The sequence below is a fragment of the Cetorhinus maximus genome, chromosome 5 (assembly GCF_964194155.1).
Source record: "Cetorhinus maximus chromosome 5, sCetMax3.hap1.1, whole genome shotgun sequence".
In the NCBI taxonomy this organism is placed as follows: domain Eukaryota; kingdom Metazoa; phylum Chordata; class Chondrichthyes; order Lamniformes; family Cetorhinidae; genus Cetorhinus; species Cetorhinus maximus.
This window is the reverse complement of record NC_135883.1, coordinates 79,902,515-79,923,474: the sequence shown is the minus strand read 5'-3', so window position 1 is coordinate 79,923,474 and position 20,960 is coordinate 79,902,515. Positions and strand designations below refer to the sequence as shown.

The following is a 20,960-nucleotide window of genomic DNA, read 5'->3' as shown; positions in this document are numbered from 1 at the left end:
GCCTTGGGGAGTTTCTGCAGTGCATCTTGTAGATGGTACGCACTGCTGCTACTGTGCGTTGGTGGTGGAGGGAGTGAATGTTTGTGGATGGGGTGCCAATCAAGTGGGCTGCTTTGTCTTGGATGGTGTCAAACTTCTTGAGTGTTGTTGGAGCTGCACTCATCCAGGCAAGTGCAGAGTATTCCATCACACTCCTGACTTGTACCTTGTAGATGGTGGACAGGCTTTGGGGGCTCGGAAGGTGAGTTACCTGTCACAGGATTCCTAGCCTCTGACCTCTTCTAGCCACTGTATTTATATGGCTAGTCCAGTTCAGTTTATGGTCAATGGATATTGATAGTGAGGGATTCAGCGATAGCAATGCCATTGAACGTTAAGGGGTGATGATTAGATTCTCTCTTGTTGGAGATGGTCATTGCCTGGCAATTGTGTGGCGTGAATGTTACTTGTCAACCCAAACCTGGATATTGTCCAGGTCTTGTTGCATTTGGACATGGACTGCTTCACTATCTGAGGAGTCGCAAATGGTGCTGAACATTGTGCAATCATCAGCGCACATCCCCACCTGACCTTATGACGGAAGGAAGATGATTAATGAAGCAGTTGAAGATGGTCGGGCTGAGGACACTACCCTGAGGAACTCCTGCGGTGGTCCTCTGGAACTGAGAGGATTGACCTCCAACAACCACTGCCGTCTTCCTTTGTGCTAGGTATGACTCCAACCAGCAGAGAGTTTTCCCCTGATTCCCATTGACTCCAGTTTTGCTAGGGCTCCTTGATGCCACACTCGGCCAAATGCTGCCTTGCTGTCAAGAGCAGTCACACTCACCTCATGTTTCAGCTCTTTTGTCCATTTTTGAACCAGGGCTGTAATGAGGTTAGGAGCTTAATGGCCCTGGTGGAACCCAAACTGGGCGTCAGTGAGCAGGTTAATGCTAAAGGAGTGCCGCTTGATAGCACTGTTGATGACTCCTTCCATCACTTTACTTTTGATGGAGAGTAGACTAATGGGGCGGTAATTGGCCAGGTTGGATTTGTCCTGCTTTTTGTGTACAGGACACACCTGGGCAATTTTCCACATTGTCGGGTAGATGCCATGTTGTAGCTGTACTGGAACTGCTTGGCTCGGGGCACGGCAAGTTCTGGAGCACGAGTCTTCAGTACTATGGCTGGAATATTGTCAAGGCCCATAGACTTTGCAGCATCCATTGACTTCAGCCATTTTTTGATATCCCATGGAGTGAACCGAATAGGCTGAAGACTGGGATCTGTGATGCTGGGGACCTCTGGAGGAGGCCAAGATGGATCACCCACTCGGCATTTCTGTTTGAAGATTGTTGCGAATGTTTCAATCTTATCTTTTGCATTGATGTGCTGGGCTCCTCCATCATTGAGGATGGGGATAGTTGTGGAGCCTTCTCCTCCAGTGAGTTGTTAAATTATCCACCACCATTTGCGACTGGATGTGGCAGACCTGCAGAGCTTAAATCTGATCCATTGCTAGTGGAATCGCTTAGCTCTGTCTATAACTTTCTGCTTATGCTGTTTGGCACGCAAGTAGACCTGTGTTGTAGCTTCAGCAGGTTGACACCTCATTTTAAGGTATACCTGGTGCTGCTCCTGGCATGCCCTCCTGCACTCTTCATTGAACCAGGGTTGATCCCCTGGCTTGATGGTAATGGTAGAGTGGGGGATATGCTGGGCCACGAGGTTACAGATTATGTTTGAGTATAATTCTGCTGCTGCTGATGGCTCACAGCGCCTCGTGGGTGCCCATTATTGAGTTGCTAGATCTGTTCGAAATCTATCCCATTTAGCACGGTGGTAGTGCCACACAACACGATGGAGGGTATCCTCAATGTGAAGATGGGACTCTGTCACCTTAAGGACTGTGCGGTGGTCACTCCTACTGATACTGTGATGGACAGATGCATCTGTGGCAGGCCGGTTGGTGAGGATGAGGTCAAGTATGTTATTTCCTCTTGTTGGTTCCTTGACCACCTGCTGCAGACCCAGTCTAGGACTAAAGGAAATTTGCCATCCTCACCTGGCCTGGCCTACATGTGACTCAAGATCCACAGCAATGTGGTTGACTCTTAGATGCCCTCTGAAATGGCCTAACAAGCCACGCAGTTGTATCAAACCGCTACAAAGTCTCAAAAAAGGAATGAAACCGGATGGCCCACCTGGTATCGATCTAGGCATCGGAAACATCAATGGCCAACCCAGCCCTGCAAAGTCCTCCTTACTAACATCCTTTAGGACTCAGCCAACTAGGTCTGTTGTGGTGCCACTGAGCCATTCTTGTAGATGGATACTGAAGACCCCACCAACAGTCCATTCAGCACCCTTGCCACCCTCACTGCTTCCTCCAAGTGGTGTTCAACATGTAGGAGCACTGATTCATCAACTGAGGGAGGGTGGTACATGGTAATCAGCAGGTTTCCTTGCCCATTCTTGACCTGATGCCGTGAGACTTCATGGGGGCTGGAGTCGATGTTGAGCACTGCCCGGGTAACTCCCTCCTGACTGTATACCACTGTGCCGCCACCTCTGCCGGGCCTGTCCTGCCAGTGGGACAGATCATACCCAGGGATGATGATAGTGGTGTCTGGGACATGAACTATAAGGTGTGATTCTATGAGTATGACTTTGTCAGGCTGTTGCTTGACTAGTCTGTGGGACAGCTCTCCCAATTTTTGCGCAAACCCCAGGTGTTAGTGAGGAGGACTTTGCCGGGTTGATGGGGCTGGGTTGGCCATTGTTGTTTCTGATGCCTAGATCGATACCGGGTGGTCCATCCGGATTCATTCCTTTTTTGAGACTTTGTAGCAGTTTGATACAACTGAGTGGCTTGCTAGGCCATTTCAGAGGGCATGTAAGAGTCAACCACATTGCTGTGGGTCTTGAGTCACATGTAGGCCAGGCCAGGTGAGGACTGCAAATTTCCTTCCCCAAAGGGCATTAGTGAACCAAGTGGGTTTTTACGACAATAGTTTCATTAGACATTTAATTACAGATTTTTAAAAAAAATTGAATTCAAATTCCACCATCTGCCATGGTGGGATTCAACCCCGGGTCCCCAGAGCATTACCCTGGACCTCTGGATTATCAGTCCAGTGACAATACCACTGTGTCACCATCTGGGTTGGTATGGATGGAGCATAGGGAGTGTGAGGAAGGGGTGAGGGCTGGAGGGATGTTTCATGTTTTATTCTTTTTTAAACTTTGAGAATAGTGCCAGATTCCCGAGGCAGGTCTCCCACCCAGTCTGCCACCACACACAGTTGCCTCCCCAGTTCTTGCGGGGTCACTTTCAATTGCTTCCCCTAATTGAAAACCTGACATTGGACAGCCATTTTTAAAGGTCGGTTTTGTTGAGCTGGGAATTCTCCTGTCTCTGTGTACCCAACCCGGGAGTGAAAATCTGGACCTTAGTATGCCGTTAAAAACCTCGTTACACCTAATTCAATAATGTGTAACTTTTGCAAGGCATTTTACCGTAAGGCTTATAGCGTAAAAGGGCACATTCTCATTAGTTTGGTGATTTCTAATTAATTATAGTTGGACATGGTTCAACAGAGCACTCGAGAAGCATTGCTCCTCTGAAACTGACAAGAACATACAAATTAGGAGCAGGAGTAGACTACACGGCCTGCTCCACTGTTCAACAAGATCATGGCTGATCTGATTTTAATTCTGTTAGCTTTCCTAATTCCTTGCTGGACCTGCCTACTAACCTTTGGCGATTCATGCATTAGGATACTCAGATCCCTCTGCATCTCAGAGCTCTGCAATCTCTCCTATTCACTGTACCTAACACCTATCCTTTTCATGTTTTAAACCCCCCAAACAACCTGTCTCCTATTAATCTCTGCCCAGCTTGATTAAAACACACACACACACACAGCCTTCTTCACAGAATAACACAAAATCCCTCAAAAATATTTAAACATCTATTTCTAACAAAGCCCCATCCACCACCACCACCCTCCCCTGCCTGGCTGAACTTGTTCTCTCACTGAACAATTTCTCCTTTAACTTGTTTCACTTCCTCCAAATAAAAGGTGTGGCTATGGGTACCCGCATGGGCCCCATTATGCCTGTGTTTTTGTGGGGTATGTGGAACATTCCTTGTTCCAGTCCTACTCAGGCCCCCTCCTACGCTCATTTCTCAGTACATTGATGACTGCATCGGGCCACTTCATATTCTCATCTGGACCTGGAAAAATGTATTGATTTTTTGCTTCCAATTTCCACCCCTCTCTCGCCTTCACATGCTTCATCTCTGACACCCCATTTCCTTTCCTTGACCTCTCTATCTCCATTTCTGATGATAGACTGTCTACCAATATTGATTACAAGCCCACCGACTCCCACAGCTACCTGGACTACAGCTCCTCATACCCTGCTTTCTGTAAGGTCTCCATCTCAATCTGTCAGTTCTTTGGCCTCTGTCGCATCTGTTCAGATGATGCTGTCTTCCAAAACGGCGGTTCTGACATGTCTTCCATTTTTCTTAATGGGCGTTCCCCCTCATTGTGGCTGACAAAGCCCTCAACCGTGTCCGACCCATCTCCCGCTCCTCTGCCTTCACCCATTGCTCTCCCTCCCAGAACCATGATAGGGTCCCCCTTATCTTCACTTTTCACCCCATCAGCCTCCACATTCAAAGGATCATCATCCGCAATTTCCGCCAACTCCAGCATGAAGCCACCACCAAACACATCTTCCCCTCACCCCATCTGTCAACATTGTGTAGGGACTGTTCCCTCCGTGACACCCTGGTCCACTCCTACATCACCCCCAACTCCTCATCCCCTTCCCTCGGCACCCACCTATGCAATCTCAGAAGGTGCAATACCTGCCCCTTTACCACCTCCCGTCTAAGACCCTTAACACTTGCACCTCCTTCAATTTGGTCTGCTGTATTCGCTGCTTCCAATGCGGTCTCCTCTCCATTGGGCAGATTAAATGCAGACTGGATGACTGTTTTGCGGAACACTTTTGCTCAATCCACAAGCATGACCCAGACCATCCTGTCGCTTGCCATTTCAACACTCCACCCTGCTGTCATACTCACATGTCCATCCTTGGCCTGCTGCAATGTTCCAGTGAAGCCCATCACAAACTGGAGGAACAGCACCTCATCTTCTGGCACTTGACAGCCTTCCGGACTTAACATTGAGCTCAACAACTTCAGACCCTGAGCTCTCTCCTCCATCCCTTTTTTAATCTCATTTTTTAAAATGTATTTTTTTTTAAATTTAATTTTTTTTTAATGCTTGTTCCTTGACCCCTCCCACCAACAGGGCTACCTATCACTTGTTTCTATGTTATGCTTTCACAGAGCGCTGACCCTTGTTCTGCTAGTAACACACCCTGCTATCTTACCTTTATGCCACTATCAGCACCTCCTTTAATCTTTAACACTACCATTAACACTCCCTTTGTCTTGTGTCCATGACATCTTTGTCAATATCTCCTGAGCTCCCACCTACCCCATACCTTCTATTTTGCTCCACCCCTCTTAAACAGTGTAATATCCATCACATTTCCACTTCTCTTTACCTCTGAAGAAGAATCATACGAGCTTGAATCGTTAACCTGGTTTCTCTCTCCACAGATGCTGCCAGGCCTGCTGAGTTTTTTCAGCATTTTTCTGTTTTTATTTTAATATGCTTCTTTTTCATTCTTCCTATCAAAATGGACAATTTCACATTTTCCTACATTATGCTCCATTTGCCAGATCTTTACCCACTCAACCAACCTATCTATATCCTTTTGCAGCCTCCTTATGTCCTCTTCACAACTTACATTCCTACCCATCTTTCTGTCATCAGCAAATTTAGCAACCATACTTTCAGTCCCTTCATCCAAATCATTTTAAATAAACTGTAAAGAATTGAGGCCCCAGCACTGATCCCTGTGGCACACCATTCATTACATCCTGCCAACCATTGACCCATTTTTGCCTACTCCCTGCTTCCTGTTAGCTAGCCAATCTTCTATCCACGCCAATATCTTACCCCCTACACCGAGTTTTTACTTTCTGCAATAACCTTTGATGTGGCACCTTATCAAATGCCTTCTGAAAATCCAAGTCCAGTACTTCCACCAGTTCCCCTTCATCCACAGCACGTTATTTCTTCAAGGAGCTCCAATGAATTAGTTAAACATGATTTTCCTTTCACTAAGCCATGTTGACACTGCCTGTTTAACTTGAGTTTATCTAACTGCCCTGTTACATCGTCTTTAATAATAGCTTTTAACATTTTCCTGATGACAGATGCTAAACTAATTGGCCTATAGTTTCCTGCTTTCTGTCTCCCACCCTTTTTGAATAAAGGAGTTACATTAGCTATTTTCCAATCTGATGGAACTTTTCCCGTATCTAGTGAATTTTGGAAACTTAAAACCAATGCACCAACTATCTCATTAGCCACTTCTTTTAAGATCCTAGGATGAAACCCACCAAGAACTGGGACTTGTCAATCTGCAGTTCCAACACTTTGCTAAGTACCACTTCTCAGGTGATTGTAATTTCCTTGAATTCTTCCCTCCTTTCCAATTCCTGATTTACAGCTATTTCTGGGATGCAACTTATATCCTCTATAGTGAAGACCGATACAAAATACAGGTTCACTTCACCTCCTTATTTTCTGTCATTAATTCCCTAGGCTCACTTTCCATAGGACCACCACTTACTTTGTTAGCTCTTTTTAAAAAATATTGAGTCATTTTTGCTGTTTTTTAATATCCTGTCCAATCTTCTGACCTGCCACCCATCATTGTGCAATTATGTGCTTTTTCTTTAAGTTTGAGACTATCTTTAACTTTTTTTAGTTAACCACAGATGATGGGTCTGCCCCTTCGAATTTTTCTTTCTCGAACATCTGGATTTCCACATGTAACTGTGCATGTGCAGACACTCAAAAGTAGCCGTCAGTTTCAGAGAAGTGATAATAGCAAATATGGACAGTTTGGTTATTGTTTACATTGAAAAATCCAGGCCAGTTTTTTTTTGCGTCTTTGCCTTAACATTTGTATAATTTAAATTTTCACTGGATAATTCCTACTATTCCCGAAATTAGTTTCACTTATAGTTTTCCCCCTCGGTTCCATTGGATTTTTCTCCTTTGCCCTTCCTCTTCTGACGATGGCTTTCCATTGTGCTGACATATTCATCTCTTGGTGGTGCAGCCCTCCAGGGCCTTACCCAAGTGTCCATTCCTTGTATATGAGCCACTTGGGGTCTACTCAGTTGCTGAGGTTGGTGCCCATTGCATACATTTTCAGCAGGGGTTGCTGAATAATTCTGATGAATGCAACTCCTTGTACAGCCCACAATGTGGAAGCTAATTGGAGAACCGTCCCAAGTGAAATGACTTACCTTATCATAGACTAGAGACAGAATTTGAGATGTTTTTGTTGGTATTGGTTAAGTGTCTCACACGTGATATATTTAGCAACAACAACAACTTGCAGTTATGTAATAGCTTTAACATAATAAAACACCCAAGGTGCTTTATGGGAATGTTAGCAAACAAACTTTGATACCAAGCCATATGAGGAGATATTGAGCTAGATGAGCAAAAACTTGATCAAAGTTGTAGATTTTAGATAACATCTTAAAGGAGGAGACAGAGGCTTGGAAACAGAGATTTAAGGAGAGAATTTGTAGGTACCTTAAGGCATGGCTTCCAATGGTGGTGATTAAAGTCAGGAATGCTCAGGAGGCCAGAATTGGAGGAGTACAGATATCTCAGGATTGTAGGACTGGAGGAGATCACCAAGATAGGGAGTGGTGAGGCCATTGAAGAATTTGAAAACAAGCATAAGGAATTTAAAATGGAGACATTGCTTAACCATTGTAGGTCAGCAAGCAGAAGAGAAAGCAGCACTTGGTGCAAGTTAGGACACCGGCAGCAGAATTTAATGACCTTAAATTTTTGTAGAACTAGAGAAACAGGCTGAGTGCATTGAAGTAGTGAAGCCTCAAGGTAACAAACAAATTAATGAGGGTTTTAACAGCAGATAAACTGAAGAAGAGCTGAATTGAGCAATGTTATGGAGGTGGAAAGAGGTGGTCTTCATGATGGTGTGGATATTTGGTGAGAAACTCATCCCAGGGCCAAATACTAACACCTAGGCTGTGAAGCCTGGCTCAGCCTCTGACAGTTGCCAGGGAGAGGGATGGAGTCGGGACATGGGAACTAATTTTGTGGTGGGGATCAGTGTTCTCTTTAAGCTGAGCAGCTGCGCGGCCGTGCACTTGACTGTTACAGTCGCACACATCCTGATGGTTAAATGAGGTTTACTGCCTCTCTAGCCTATGAGCAAAGAACTTGTAGACTCCCCCACAACAGGAAATTAACAGACTAGAGCCAAGCCTGGCATATTAATCAGGTGGAATTACAGCTGAAATTCACTCATGTCAGTTTCTGGAGCCCAAAGTTATGTCAGCACTTGTCTTCTTGTGGGCCGCTTGCTTACCCTTCCACTTGCCACATCCTGCCCTGACCCGCTCACTTACCACTTCCCTCCCACTCGCCACTTCCCTCCCCGACCCTCCCACTCACCACTCTCCCCTCCGCCCCCCCCACCGACCCTCCCGCTCCCCGCTTCCCACCCCCGATCCTCCCGCTCACAGCTCCTCCTACTCTCTCGCTTTTTCCTACCTCGCTTGATTCCTCCCTCTTGCTGCCCCTCTCCAAAGCCTTCACTGGGGGTTCGGGAGAGTGAAGTGGTGAATGGAAGGGAGGCATTGAGCAGGAGAGGCAGCAAGTGGGAGAGGTGGGGAGCAGACGGATAAGGAAGAGAGATGACGAGTGGGAGAGCAGCATCAAATGGGAGGGTTGTGGTAAGTGGGAGGGTCGGGGAGGGAAGCGGCGAGTGGGAGGTTCAAAGAGGGAGGCGGCGAGTGGGAGGGGAGCAGTGAGCTGGAGAGTTGGGGAAGGAGCCAGCAAGTGGAAGGGTTGGGGAGGGAAGCGGTTGGCAGAGAGAGAGAGCAAGCTGGTGGAGGAAGTGGCGAGTAGGAATAAGTTGTAATTAGTTCGTTATTATGTATAGTTAATTTATTCAGAATTAGCAAAAGGATTTTTGGGCTAGTTAATACCACTGATCAAGTAATTCTGCTGCAGCTGGTTTTGTCGAATTGTTAAAGAAAGATTGATCCCAAAAACATTCAACATATTAAAAACGCAAGAGCATTTCTAGGGAGTTTGTTGAGAGACTCCGATTCCTAGTTCTGAACTCTGTATACTTCCAAACATTACCTCTCCTAATTCACTTTTTTATGCTTTGTGACAGACTTTACTTTAAAAATGGTGAACTGGTTTATTACTTCACAATTTGTAGATTTTTGATCCCAAAAACTAGGGGTGGGATAAATGTCAGTACTTCCCTAAAAACTACCTCAACAGCCATTCTTCCTCTTGGGATTCCATTATCTCTTCACCACAACGCTCTCTTCCTCATCTTCCAAGATGTAGCTTTCCCCTTGAATATTCACTTAAAGTACAGGGATAATGTGTCTCTCTGACCTTTCTCCTCCAGTTCGCAAGAACCAACCTCTCTCCAAATTCACTGAGCTATTTTCCTCACTATTCATAACATTTTACATAAAGAAAACATTCAAAAGAAAAAATAAAAGTTGCATTTCCCACATTTTCTATCAATTTAAAAGGTAAACCTCCTTAGCTCTTTCTAATTTGAGCTCGTCAAGTTGAAACAAAAGGTCATTGTCTTGTCTTGTCTTGACCCATCGCTACCAATTCAACCTTTCTTCTGTCAAATGACTAAAATGTGAGCTACAATATAAAAATTAACAAATACCTCTCTCATGTATAGTAGTGTAGTAGTTATGGTACTGAACTTAACCTAGAGGCCGTGAGTCTAAATGCTCCCATGGTAAATTTAAAATTGAATTTGGTAAACCTAGTAATCTGGACTAGCATGTTACCGTGCCAACGGCATGGGGATTCTTTCATACCTATGATAACTTGTTAAAACTGTATATTATGCTGAGGTTTTTTTTGTTTGTAATGGTGGTGCACAGCCACACATTGCCTTGATATTGGTGCACATAACCAAATACATTCCGCATGCGGATAGAAAAAATTAGAGGGACCATTGACAGGTACTGAAGATAATGGCCTGAGATGGCTAACCGCTTGAGTTATCTTGGTAGACTTTTGCTGCATCTGATTCAGTTCCACAGCATTCTGTAATAATCTGTGTAATGCTTTGAAATATTAAGAACAAATGTTTGTTAAACTCTGGAATGTTGCCTCTCTAACCAATTGTGAAGCTCAGGCCAAATGACACTGACCTTCTTAGAACCCATAGTCTAGCCTAGCATTTTAATCGTGTTATGTGATAATTTAGTGATATTTTCAATTGGAAACTGCATAGATTCACTTATCCTATTTGGTTGTTCATCTCATATTGTGAGATTATTTTGTGGAGCTGCATGTAATGTTTATATAATTATTGACTGGCTTCTTAAAATAGAGTAATAATTAAACCAGTAAATTCACTGAGCTTGTACATTCTGTGAACACTAGTCACAAGTTCCGTTACATTCATTCCAACTGAAAAACAAGATCATTAATGATGCTTTTAATGGTTATTCAGAGTCTCCAGCTGAGCATACAGTAAGTAATTGTTAGCTAGCTCCCTCTGTAGGCAAATTCGTGTACATAGCAAAACAACTTTTGTCCTTGTCAAATAACACTTGCCCTGCAAAACATTAAATTTTTTTTACAAAGGTTGAAAAAATACACATTTTCCCCCTGCACCACCACCCCCCCCTGCCAAGCTTTCAGCATATTGCATCATCTTCACATTAAAAAATGGGCTCTTTATTTTGTTTTGGAGTGGGAAAGAGAATATATCAAAATGTGTAATTTCAAGAAGAGTGAAAGGAGATGTTCTGTCTAAATTGATGACCCAAGATGCTTGGACAAAAATTGCCTGATGTGCGCCAGTGAAAGAGCAATTACTCACTTTTTAGGTCAAAACATTGTATAAGGTGAAAGCTTTTGTGTAAGTTCCATTTTGCCAATTGCTTTAGTTTCTGAAGCAGCTAAGATGTTCTATGACACTGATTAGGAAAAAAAATCTTTCCTCCTTGCCCTGATTTGAAGTTCCTCATAATTGTTTTTCCTCCTGCAATCATTCACTTACATGTTATTGCATGTGACTGCTAATGGAACTTGAATCAAAATTAAAGTTTATCAGCAGGTCATTTATTGTTATCTGTAGTTTATTTCTATTGTACACTGCTATACATTTATTTTACTAGATTAATGTTTTCAGAAACAAATTCTGTGATTACTTAAGATTGTAGATGGCATCAAGGCTGTGCAGGACATTGTGGTCCAAACGGATGAAAGACTCTCCAAGGCCATGATACCAGTTCCCTGCCTTCATGTCACTATTCTTGTGATGTACCTTGCAAATGAAATGGAGGTGAACAAGTGAGTAATTTCTTAGAAGATCTCATTGTAATGTATGCTGAACTGGGCAATAAAATTCAGTTGTGTTACATTTATAGCAATAAATTGAATTGAGCCAAATGGCTCCCTCCTGTGCCGTAATGACTCTGAGCCATATAAAATGGCCATTCAGTACTGTATTTTTCCACTTATTAAGTTATTTTGTTGAGTGTCCAAGCTGCACACTTTTCCTGGACAAATTGCTTGACTGATTATCCTACTCTTGGAAAAAGATAAGTCATTAAAACCTTTTGCCCATTCCTCAGTTGGTGAAAGATCGAGAGCAGACTGAATGGAGCTTAAAACATCAATTACATAACTAAATTGCTGCTACTATGTTTTGCTCCTCATCTCGCTGGTTTAGTCGCCATTTCTTTTTGTGGCCTTTGCTTTACATTCTATTTGATAGGGGGAGGCGGTGGCATAGTGGTATTGTCACTGGACTAGTATTTCAGAGACCCAAGGTAATGCCCTGGGGACCCAGGTTCGAATCCCACCAAGATGGTGAAATTTGAATTCAATAAAAATCTGATGTTGACCATGAAACCATTGCTGATTGTTGTTAAAATCCATCTGAGGGAAGGAAATCTGCCATTCTTACCCAGTCTGGCCTACATGTGACTCCAGACCCACAGCAATGTGATTGCCTCTTAACTGCATTCTGAATTAGCATAGCAAGCCACTCAGTTCAAGGGCAATTAGGGATGGGTAACAAATGCTGGCCTTGCCAGCAGCGCCCACATTCCATGAAAGAATAAATAAAAATAAGCCACCTTAAAAATTGAAAGGTTTCTCTGAATACAGGTTCTTAAACATGCTGTGTCTAATGTATATGAATAAAGGTTGAATGAATTGAAATGGGCAAGACATTGAGTGCATTTTCGGGTTGAACTTCCAGGTTATGCCAACAGAGGAAACTCCATGCCCTAGTTATTTATTTCCATCACAGATTTTTGACTTTCCAATCCTTATTTCCAGTTTCTACATCCATTTCTGCAGTATCCCTCTCTTGGAAAGTTATAGACAATGCACAGTTGGATGTACAGTTAAAAGAAACAAAGACATTGATATCCCACCTTCATCTACCTTTGTAGATCTATAAAGGGAAACACAGTTATTATTTACCCTTTTCATTGCCAGAAAGCTGTATTTAATTTTGTACAGATTGTTCTTTGGTGTTGTTTTCTATTTCAGACAGCACTGTTTGCTCACTATCATAATTGTCCAGTATATTTTATTAGGGTTTTAGTAGCAAATGAAGGCTATATTTTAAGTAACTGCCAGAAGTTTTTTTTAACTTTTAAAAATTGGTACTTGGCCATTGTCAGAGTTTTTGCATGAGTAGAACAGGGTGTTACGAGTTCAAACCCTTTCCTTTGTTTATGTAAGCTGCATGATTTTCTTTGTGATAGAGCAGTGAATGCTATTGAAGAATGCAAGGAGATGGTGCAGAAAATCCTACAAGGACCACAGCTGGCTCTGCAATTTCAAGGGATTGCAGATTTTAGAGATGAAGTGGTATTTGCACAGCTGGTGCAAAATGAACACCTGACAACACTGGCACATATTGCAGGTAAGTGGTTTGGTTTGAATTTGCTTCCAAAGGTGTTATATATTATTATGCTCAAGAGAGAATGTTTATTCAGTGACGATTCTGTAAGCAATTGTGAATATGTATGTCAAAATGTGTTATAAATGCACTCAGAACTTGCTATTTTTTTAATTGAATGCTTTCTCAATAAACCCTTCCTGGAATACTTGCTTAAAGGTCCTGCTTTGCAGTGGTATTTCAAGGCTGGTGCTTCTTTGAGTCTGGATTTTATTTTTTAACATGTATTTTTGACTTGAAAATTTTGGTTCCATGAAGTTTAAAAAATTTAAGACATAAGTGAGATTTGCATGTTTACTCATTTCAATTCTTTTCCCCTTTTTATTTGCTGTACTGTTATGTTTCACGAAATTTTATTTTTGTGAGGCATCAAAGTGAGCTGATAAATTCACAAAGAATCAGCTGCCGTGTTGGCTGGTTGAACACGTAATTAACAAATTCGAGGTGTAAGTTACACTAAGCACCTGCTTAGGACAGTGCAGATCTGGTAAACAGGCTATAAAAAACAGGAAATACTGGAAATATTCAGGTCAGGCAGTATCTGTGGAGAGAGAAACAGAGTTAACATTTCAGGCCGATGACCTTTCGTCTGAACTGGGAAACGTTAAAAATGTAATAGGTTATAGGAGCGAGGGGTGGGTGGCATAAGCACAAAAGGGAAGCCTGTGGTCTGGTGAAAGACAGGAGAGATTGAATGACAGAAGACTTCGTCTTCCAGGGCCCAAGGGAATGGTGATGGGGCAAGCAAAGAAACAAACCTGTCTGGAGCAGGCGTGTTGTTGACTGAAAGCAAAATAAGAGAAAAACTGAAACAAGCAAGAAAAGTAACCAAAATGGGACAGAAATTATGGTCTGAAATTGTTGAATTCAGTGTTGAATCTGGAAGTGTCTAATTAAAAGGTGAGGTACTGTTCCTCATGCTTACGTTGAGCTTCACTGGAACAGTGCAGTAGGCTGAAGAGATGCCAGAGTGAGAGCAACGTGGAGAATTAAAATGACAGGCCACCGGAAGCTCAGGGTCATGCTTACTGACTGAACAGAGGCATTCCGCAAAGTGGGTCACGCAATCTTCATTTGGCCTCCACAGTGCAGAGGAGATCACATTGTGAGTAGCGAATGAAGTAGTCTAGACTGAAAGAAATACATGTAAATTGCTGTCTCACTTGGAAGGAGTGTTTGTTCCTTGGACAATGAGGATGGAGGAGGTAAAAGGGCAGGTGTTACATTTCCTGCAATTGCATGAAAAGGCGTGATGGGAAGGGGACAAAGTGTTGGGAATGACTGAGGAATGGACCAGGATACCACAGAGGCTTGGGGAACAGCTCCTCATCTTTCAATTCTGTTTCCTTTTCCTTCCTTGTTTTGGTTTTTCTCTTAGTTTTGCTTACAGTGAGCAGCAAACCTGCTCGAGGCACATCTTTTATTTCTTTCTTTTCTTGGCCCATCGCCATTCCCTTTAGCCCTGGTGGACTAAATCTTCTGTCATTTAATCTCTCCTGTCTTGGAAACTATGGCCCAGAACTTCCAACCTCCGGAGGGGTTGTACCCAGGAAATCCCTCAGAAGATGTGCTGGGGGAGCCCCGGAAGTCCCCACGCAAGAGCTGTACGGGAATTGCCCAGGAAGTTTAAACTTCTGATGGGAAATTGTCCTGCACTGGGAGCCATCCGATACTCCGAATTAAATCAGAGACTTTGGTCTCTTAGTAGAATAGTTACCTAGGAAACACTAGAAAGATTGGAATCACTGGGTAACTATACTACTGACGACCCCCAACCCCACTGGGCCTTTGACTAACCCCCTCTGAATACCCTCCCGACACGCAACAATCCTCTCCACCTCCAGACTGCCCCCCCAAGACTAACCCCTGAGGCTGCTGCCCCCACCGAAGCAGCTGTGCTGCCACTGCACCCCCTCCTTTCCCCAGGCTGCTGTCCGCCCCCCCACCCCCGAATAACCTCGACCGTCCACCCTGACTATGCCCCAGCTACCCCAACCAACATTCCCTACTACCCTTCACACACTCCCGACTCTCCCCACAGCCCCCCCCCCAACTAATGCCTCACTCCCGACTGTTCTCCCCACCCCCTGACTAACAGCACCCATTCCCCCCGAATGATGCCCCCCAGCCCATCCTAACCACCACCCCCCCCCGCCCGACCTATCCTACCTCCGCCCCCTTCACTCCATCCCCCCCGCCCATCCTGCCACCCCCTTCTCCCTCGGCCCAGCCTACCCCACCCCCCCTACTCCCCACCCCACCCATCCTACCTATTAACCTTACTCACTTAACTTCCCCCTGCCTTCACAAAGTGGATGGGTTGGCAGCTGTAGGGCTGTCAGAGGCTTTTTCACAAACAATTTAGTCTACAACACCAACTTCCATTCATTTAGCACATTCAATGCAGTAACACGTCTTAAACTATGTCTGAGTCATATTCCAAACAAAATTGATGTCATATTACTGGAGATATTGGGGCGGGTGGTGGTGGGGGCGCGGGGGTGAAAGGTTTTCTTTGAGGAAAACTGTAAATGAGAGGAACAGGAAGGGGGTTTTAGTGAGAAAATCCAGAGGACGGGATCTGGGCTGAAGCCATGGTCTTCACTGAACAGGTGCCGGGTGGGTGGTGCACAAGACGACAATATCAGGAACAAAGCAATGGGTGGCTGTAGGACTGGAGAAGACCACAGAGATAAAGAGGGCCAGGTATTGAAGGGCTTTAAGCATAAGAATGAGAATTTTAAATTTGAGGTAATGAGAGATCCAGACCAAGTTATGTCAGCAAGGATAGGGGTGATGGGTGAATGGGACTTCATGCGAAATGGGGTATGACAGCAGAGTTTTGTATGAGCTGTTTGCTGGAGATTGGAGGTTGCAGGCTTCACAGGAGAACACTGGAATTGATGAGTCTGGAGATGATTAAGGCATGGGTGAGACTTTTAAGAGCAGATCGGCTCTTAAATAGAAAATTCGGTAGACTACTAAAAACCTTGTAATCTAAGTTTTATAATCATATGAGTAAATGGAGATGACTTAGTTTATGAACATTTATGCATTGCCAAGTTGTTTCCCTGCTGTCCAGGGAGAGTGGCTTCTGTGGTTCGCTCTGTCTCCAAATTGTTTTTGCATTGGCTGCAGGTTTAAAAGGCTCCACTGTGCAATGACCCAGGCAGTTAATCAGTCAAAACATGAGGGAAAACATTTCCAGATGAACTAATGAAATCAAAATTTATCACCTTGTGGCCACAAAAAGTGTCATGAATACCAAACAATTATCACTAGGAAACCTACAAAGAAGGATGCTGACGGTATCAAAGATCTGGATGTCAAAGAGCTATCTGTTTAGATATGTCATATTAAAAGACTTGGCTTTAGCAGGAGTGAAACATGGCACATTGACCTCCATGTCCTAGACTTCTCAGCCAGGGGGATCAACCTCTCAGTATCTATCCTGTCAAGCTCCTTCAGAATCATGTATGTTTCAATGAGATCACCTCTCATGCTTCTAAACTCCAGAGAATATAGGCCCAATTTACTCAATATCTCATTATACGACAGCCCTCTCATCCCACAGAAGAGTCAAGTGAACCTTCATCATATAACTTCCAAGGTAAGTCTATCCTTCCATAGATTTGGAGAACAAAACTGCATATAGTACTCTAGGTATTGCTTCACCAAAGCCCTGTGGAGTTGTAGCAAGATTTTATTCCTGTACTCCAATCCCCTTCCAATAAAGACCAATATGCAATTTGCCTTCCTAATTGTTTGCTGCGCCTACATGCTAGCTTTCTCTCTTCCTTGTATGAGCACACCAAGTTTCTCTAAGCATTAATATTTACATTGTTTCGTGCCTTTTAAAGTATTCGGTACCACATTATACTCCATCTGTCACCTTGTTGCCTATTCAGTTAACCTGTCTATATCTCTTTGTAGACTCTGTGTCATCCTTAGAGCTTACATTCTACCTAGCTTTGTATTGTGAACAATCTTAGATACATTACTCTCAGTCTCTTTGTCTAAGCCATTAGTGTAGAATGTAAATAACAGGCTCCAGCACAGATCCTCGCAGCACTCTACTAGTTATAGCCTGCCAAATTGAAAATGCCCCATTTATCTCTACTCTCTGCTTCCTGTCCATTAAACCAATCCTCTGTCCATGCTAATATATTAGCCCAGCTCCAAGAGCCTTTTGTGTGGCACCCTACCGGATGCCTTTTGGAAATCAAGTATACGACACCTACTGTCTCCCTTTTATCTACCCTACTAGTTACTTCCTCAAAAAACACTCATGACTTTGTTAAACTCGATTTCTCTTTTGTAAAACTATGTTAACTCTGTTCAAGCATACAATGATTTTCTATGTACATTGTTAAGATTTCCTTAATAATAGATTCCAGTAATTTTCGAATGACTGATGTCAGGCTATTTGGCCTGTGGTCCCTGTTTCCCCCCACTGGCCCCCCTACCGCTTTCTTGAAATGTTGTTATGTTTCAAAACTTCTGATCCATTGAGACTGTTATCGAATCTAGGAAATTTTGGAAAACCATAATGAGTACATCATCTATCTTGGCAGCTATCTCTTTTAGAACCCAAGGACATAGGCCATCGGGTCCTTGGGATTTGTTGGATTTTTGTCCCTTAGCTTTTCTTATACTTCTTCTCTGCTGATATCAATTACTTTAAATTCCTCACTCTTAGCCCCTTGGTTATCCTCTACTTCTGGGGTGTAATTTGTGTCGTCTTCTCTAATGACAGACCAAAATATTTGTTCAATGTCTCTGCCATTTCCTCATTCCCCATGATTTTTATTTTTTCTGCTCCTAAGGGGTCGTATTTAGCTGTTGCCCTTTTTATATACTTGTAAAAATCCTTCCTTTCTGTTTTTAATTCCCTGGTTGGATTAATTTCATATTTTGCCCTTTTTATCCATTTTCTTCGTAGCCCTTTGTTGGTTTCTAAAACCCTCTCAATCCACAGGCTTACTACTATTCTTTGCAACATTAGAAGCCTCTTCCTTTAACCTAGTACTATCCTTAATTTCCCTAGTGAGCTACAAATTGACTTTTCTTGGCTGAGTTTTTGCTTTTTAATGGAACATACTTTTGTTGAAAAATTTGAATCATGACTTAAAATGTTTCCTACTGTTTATTTATCACCATATCATTTACTCTATTTAGCTAATCAACCTTAGCCAGCTTTTCCTTCATAACTATGTAATTAGCTTTGTTTAAGTTTAAAATTATTGTTTTGGGCTTGCATATGTCCCTTTCAGCTTAATATGGAATTCAGTTGTATTATGATCTCTTTTTCACAGAGTATCTTTTACTATGCGATTACTGATTAATGTTGCCTCATTACACAATGCTAGATCTAAAATTGCTTCATCCTTAGTTGGCTCCTCAATGTCCCAGGAGACTGTCAGAAAAACCTGCCCACCATCTACAAGGCACAAGTCAGGAATGTGTTGGAATACTCCCCACTTGCTTGGATGAGTGCAGCTCCCATAACACTGAAGAAGCTTGACATTGTCCAGAACAAAGCAGCCCGCTTGATTGGCACCACATCCACAAACATTTACTCCCTCCACCACTGATGCACAGTAGCAGCAGTGTGTATATCTACAAGATACATTGCAGGAATTCACCAAGGCTCCTTAGACAGCACCTTCCAAACCTACGACCACTACCATCTAGAAGGGCAAGAGCAGCAGATAGATGGGAACACCACCACCTGGAAGTTCCCCCAAGTCACTCATCACCCTGACTTGGAAATATATCGCCGTTCCTTCACTGTCGCTGGATCAAAATCCTGGAATTCCCTCCGTAACAGCACTGTGGGTGTACCTACACCACATGGACTGCAGCGGTTCAAGAAAGCAGCTCACCACCACCTTCTCAAGGGCAACTATGGATGGGTAATAAATGCTGGCCCAGCTAGCGAAGCCCACATCCTGTGAATCAATAAAAAAACGCACTCTGCAAACTCATCTGCTTTAATTTGTTTAGTCTATATGAAGATGAAAGCCTCCCGTGATTAAAACATTGCCTTGTAACAAGCTCCAATTATTTATTGCTTATTCTGAGTATAAAAAAAGAAAAAGAGAAGTTTGGATTTTTATGGCGCCTTCCATAACTGCAGGTTGTCCCAAAGCATTTTGCAGCTAATTAAGTCCTTTTGAAGTGGAGCCACTGCTGCAACATATGAAACATGACGGTCAGTTTGTGTGCAGCAAACCCCAACAAAAAGCAGCACCACAATGACTTGATAGTTTGTGTCAGTTATGTTAATTGAGGGATAGTTATTGACCAGAGTATTGGGGTAACTTACTTGCTCTTCTTCAAAATCATGCCATGGGACCTTTTACATTTACCCGAGTGAGCAAGCAGGGCTTCAGTTTACCGTCTCAGTACGGCACTGCAGTGTCAGCCTAGGTGAACCCACAACCTTCTGACCCGGGTGAGAATGCTACCACTGATCCACAGCCATCTGAAATAAAGTGCACTTCATAGTGTTGCTCTGCACACTTGAATTTAATGTGATTCTGCATGTTTCCTAGTGTGACTCTGACTCATGTCTTTATCAGTTTCTAGATCTTTTCTCTGTTACCCTCATTATAGAGGGGGGCCTATCACATGACAGTGAATACAGTTGTTTTGATTATATTAATCATTGTAGACTAAGGGAGGCACATGCGCTGGAATTCTAATTCCTGCTCTTCAGCTGCAAACTGTTAGATTCTAAATGCTTAATAAAGTGTAAAGCACAGACCAGCAAAATGAAGAATTTCTTGGATGAGCAGATATACACAGCTGCTCGCTATCTTCAGGTACCATGCCCTAAGAGGGTGTTGGTAACCATGGACCTCTCATGTTAATCTTGCTCTGGGCGTGGATCATCTTTGTTGGAACATTCATCCAGTTTGTGACGTTCTTGAAAAAGATAATTCTCTGTCTCCCTCGATCTATTTTACCATCAATCTTTCCCACCAGTGTCAGGCTTAATAAATCATGATTTCTTTTTACGTGCCCAAGATATTCCAACTTGCTCTACCTGACCTTGGTCAGCAGTGCTCTTTTGGTCTCAGATTTTACTGGTACCTCTTCATTGGTAGTGTGACTTGTCCGATATATCTTCGTTATTTGCCTCAAAAACTACAACCCTACAGCCTCATTTCTTCTCTGTATTGTCTCACTGATCATCCAACATCACTTCTGTATGTCAAAATTGGTGTGATGTAGGATTCCAGGATTCTCATTTGTTTTCATGGCTAATTTTGAGTTGTTCATAATCTTATTCATTTGTTGAAATTTTTGGGCATTCCAACCTTTCATCTTATTTCTTGTTTGCACTTTCCGTCCGATGTTAACATATTTCCTAGAAAGGAAAATTTGTCTACCTGTTTGATCTTTTCATTCTTCACTGTGATCTTCCATTCTGGTATGATTTTCTTTTTGGACACTAGACATTTTGTTTTCTTATATCTTATGCTCAGCCCTTTCTTCTCACTTTCACTTACTACTCTATCCAAAACCTTTTGCAGTTTCTCTTCAGAGTTGGCAATAAGAACAGCATTATCAGCACTCTGTACTACATTTTTAAGGTTCTAACCTACAACCAAGAATCCAGGAAGGTCCGCAATCTCTCTAAGAATATTTTCACTATACGAATTGAATAAATGTGGGGAGAAAACACACCCCTGTCTGACCTCTCTTAATCTTCACAAAATCGCTTAGATCATTCTCGACTTTTATGACAGCAGTTTGTTCCCGATAAAGATTTCTTATCACGGTAAGATCTTTGCCATCAACCTCAAGATATTCTAACATGTTCATCAGTTCTTCATGTTTCA

At 43.0% G+C, this 20,960-nt stretch overlaps 1 protein-coding gene across 2 annotated transcripts in view; it reads left to right on the top strand.

Annotated features, from left to right (window-relative positions):
* Positions 1 to 20,960, top strand: part of akap7 (A kinase (PRKA) anchor protein 7) — a 183,850-nt gene that overhangs the window by 19,029 nt on the left and 143,861 nt on the right. For both annotated transcript variants that reach the window (XM_078542093.1, XM_078542094.1), the window contains 2 exons: positions 11,347 to 11,483; positions 12,914 to 13,074. In XM_078542093.1, coding sequence (XP_078398219.1) covers positions 11,347 to 11,483; positions 12,914 to 13,074 — 298 coding nt within the window. The remainder of the gene's footprint in view (positions 1 to 11,346; positions 11,484 to 12,913; positions 13,075 to 20,960) is intronic.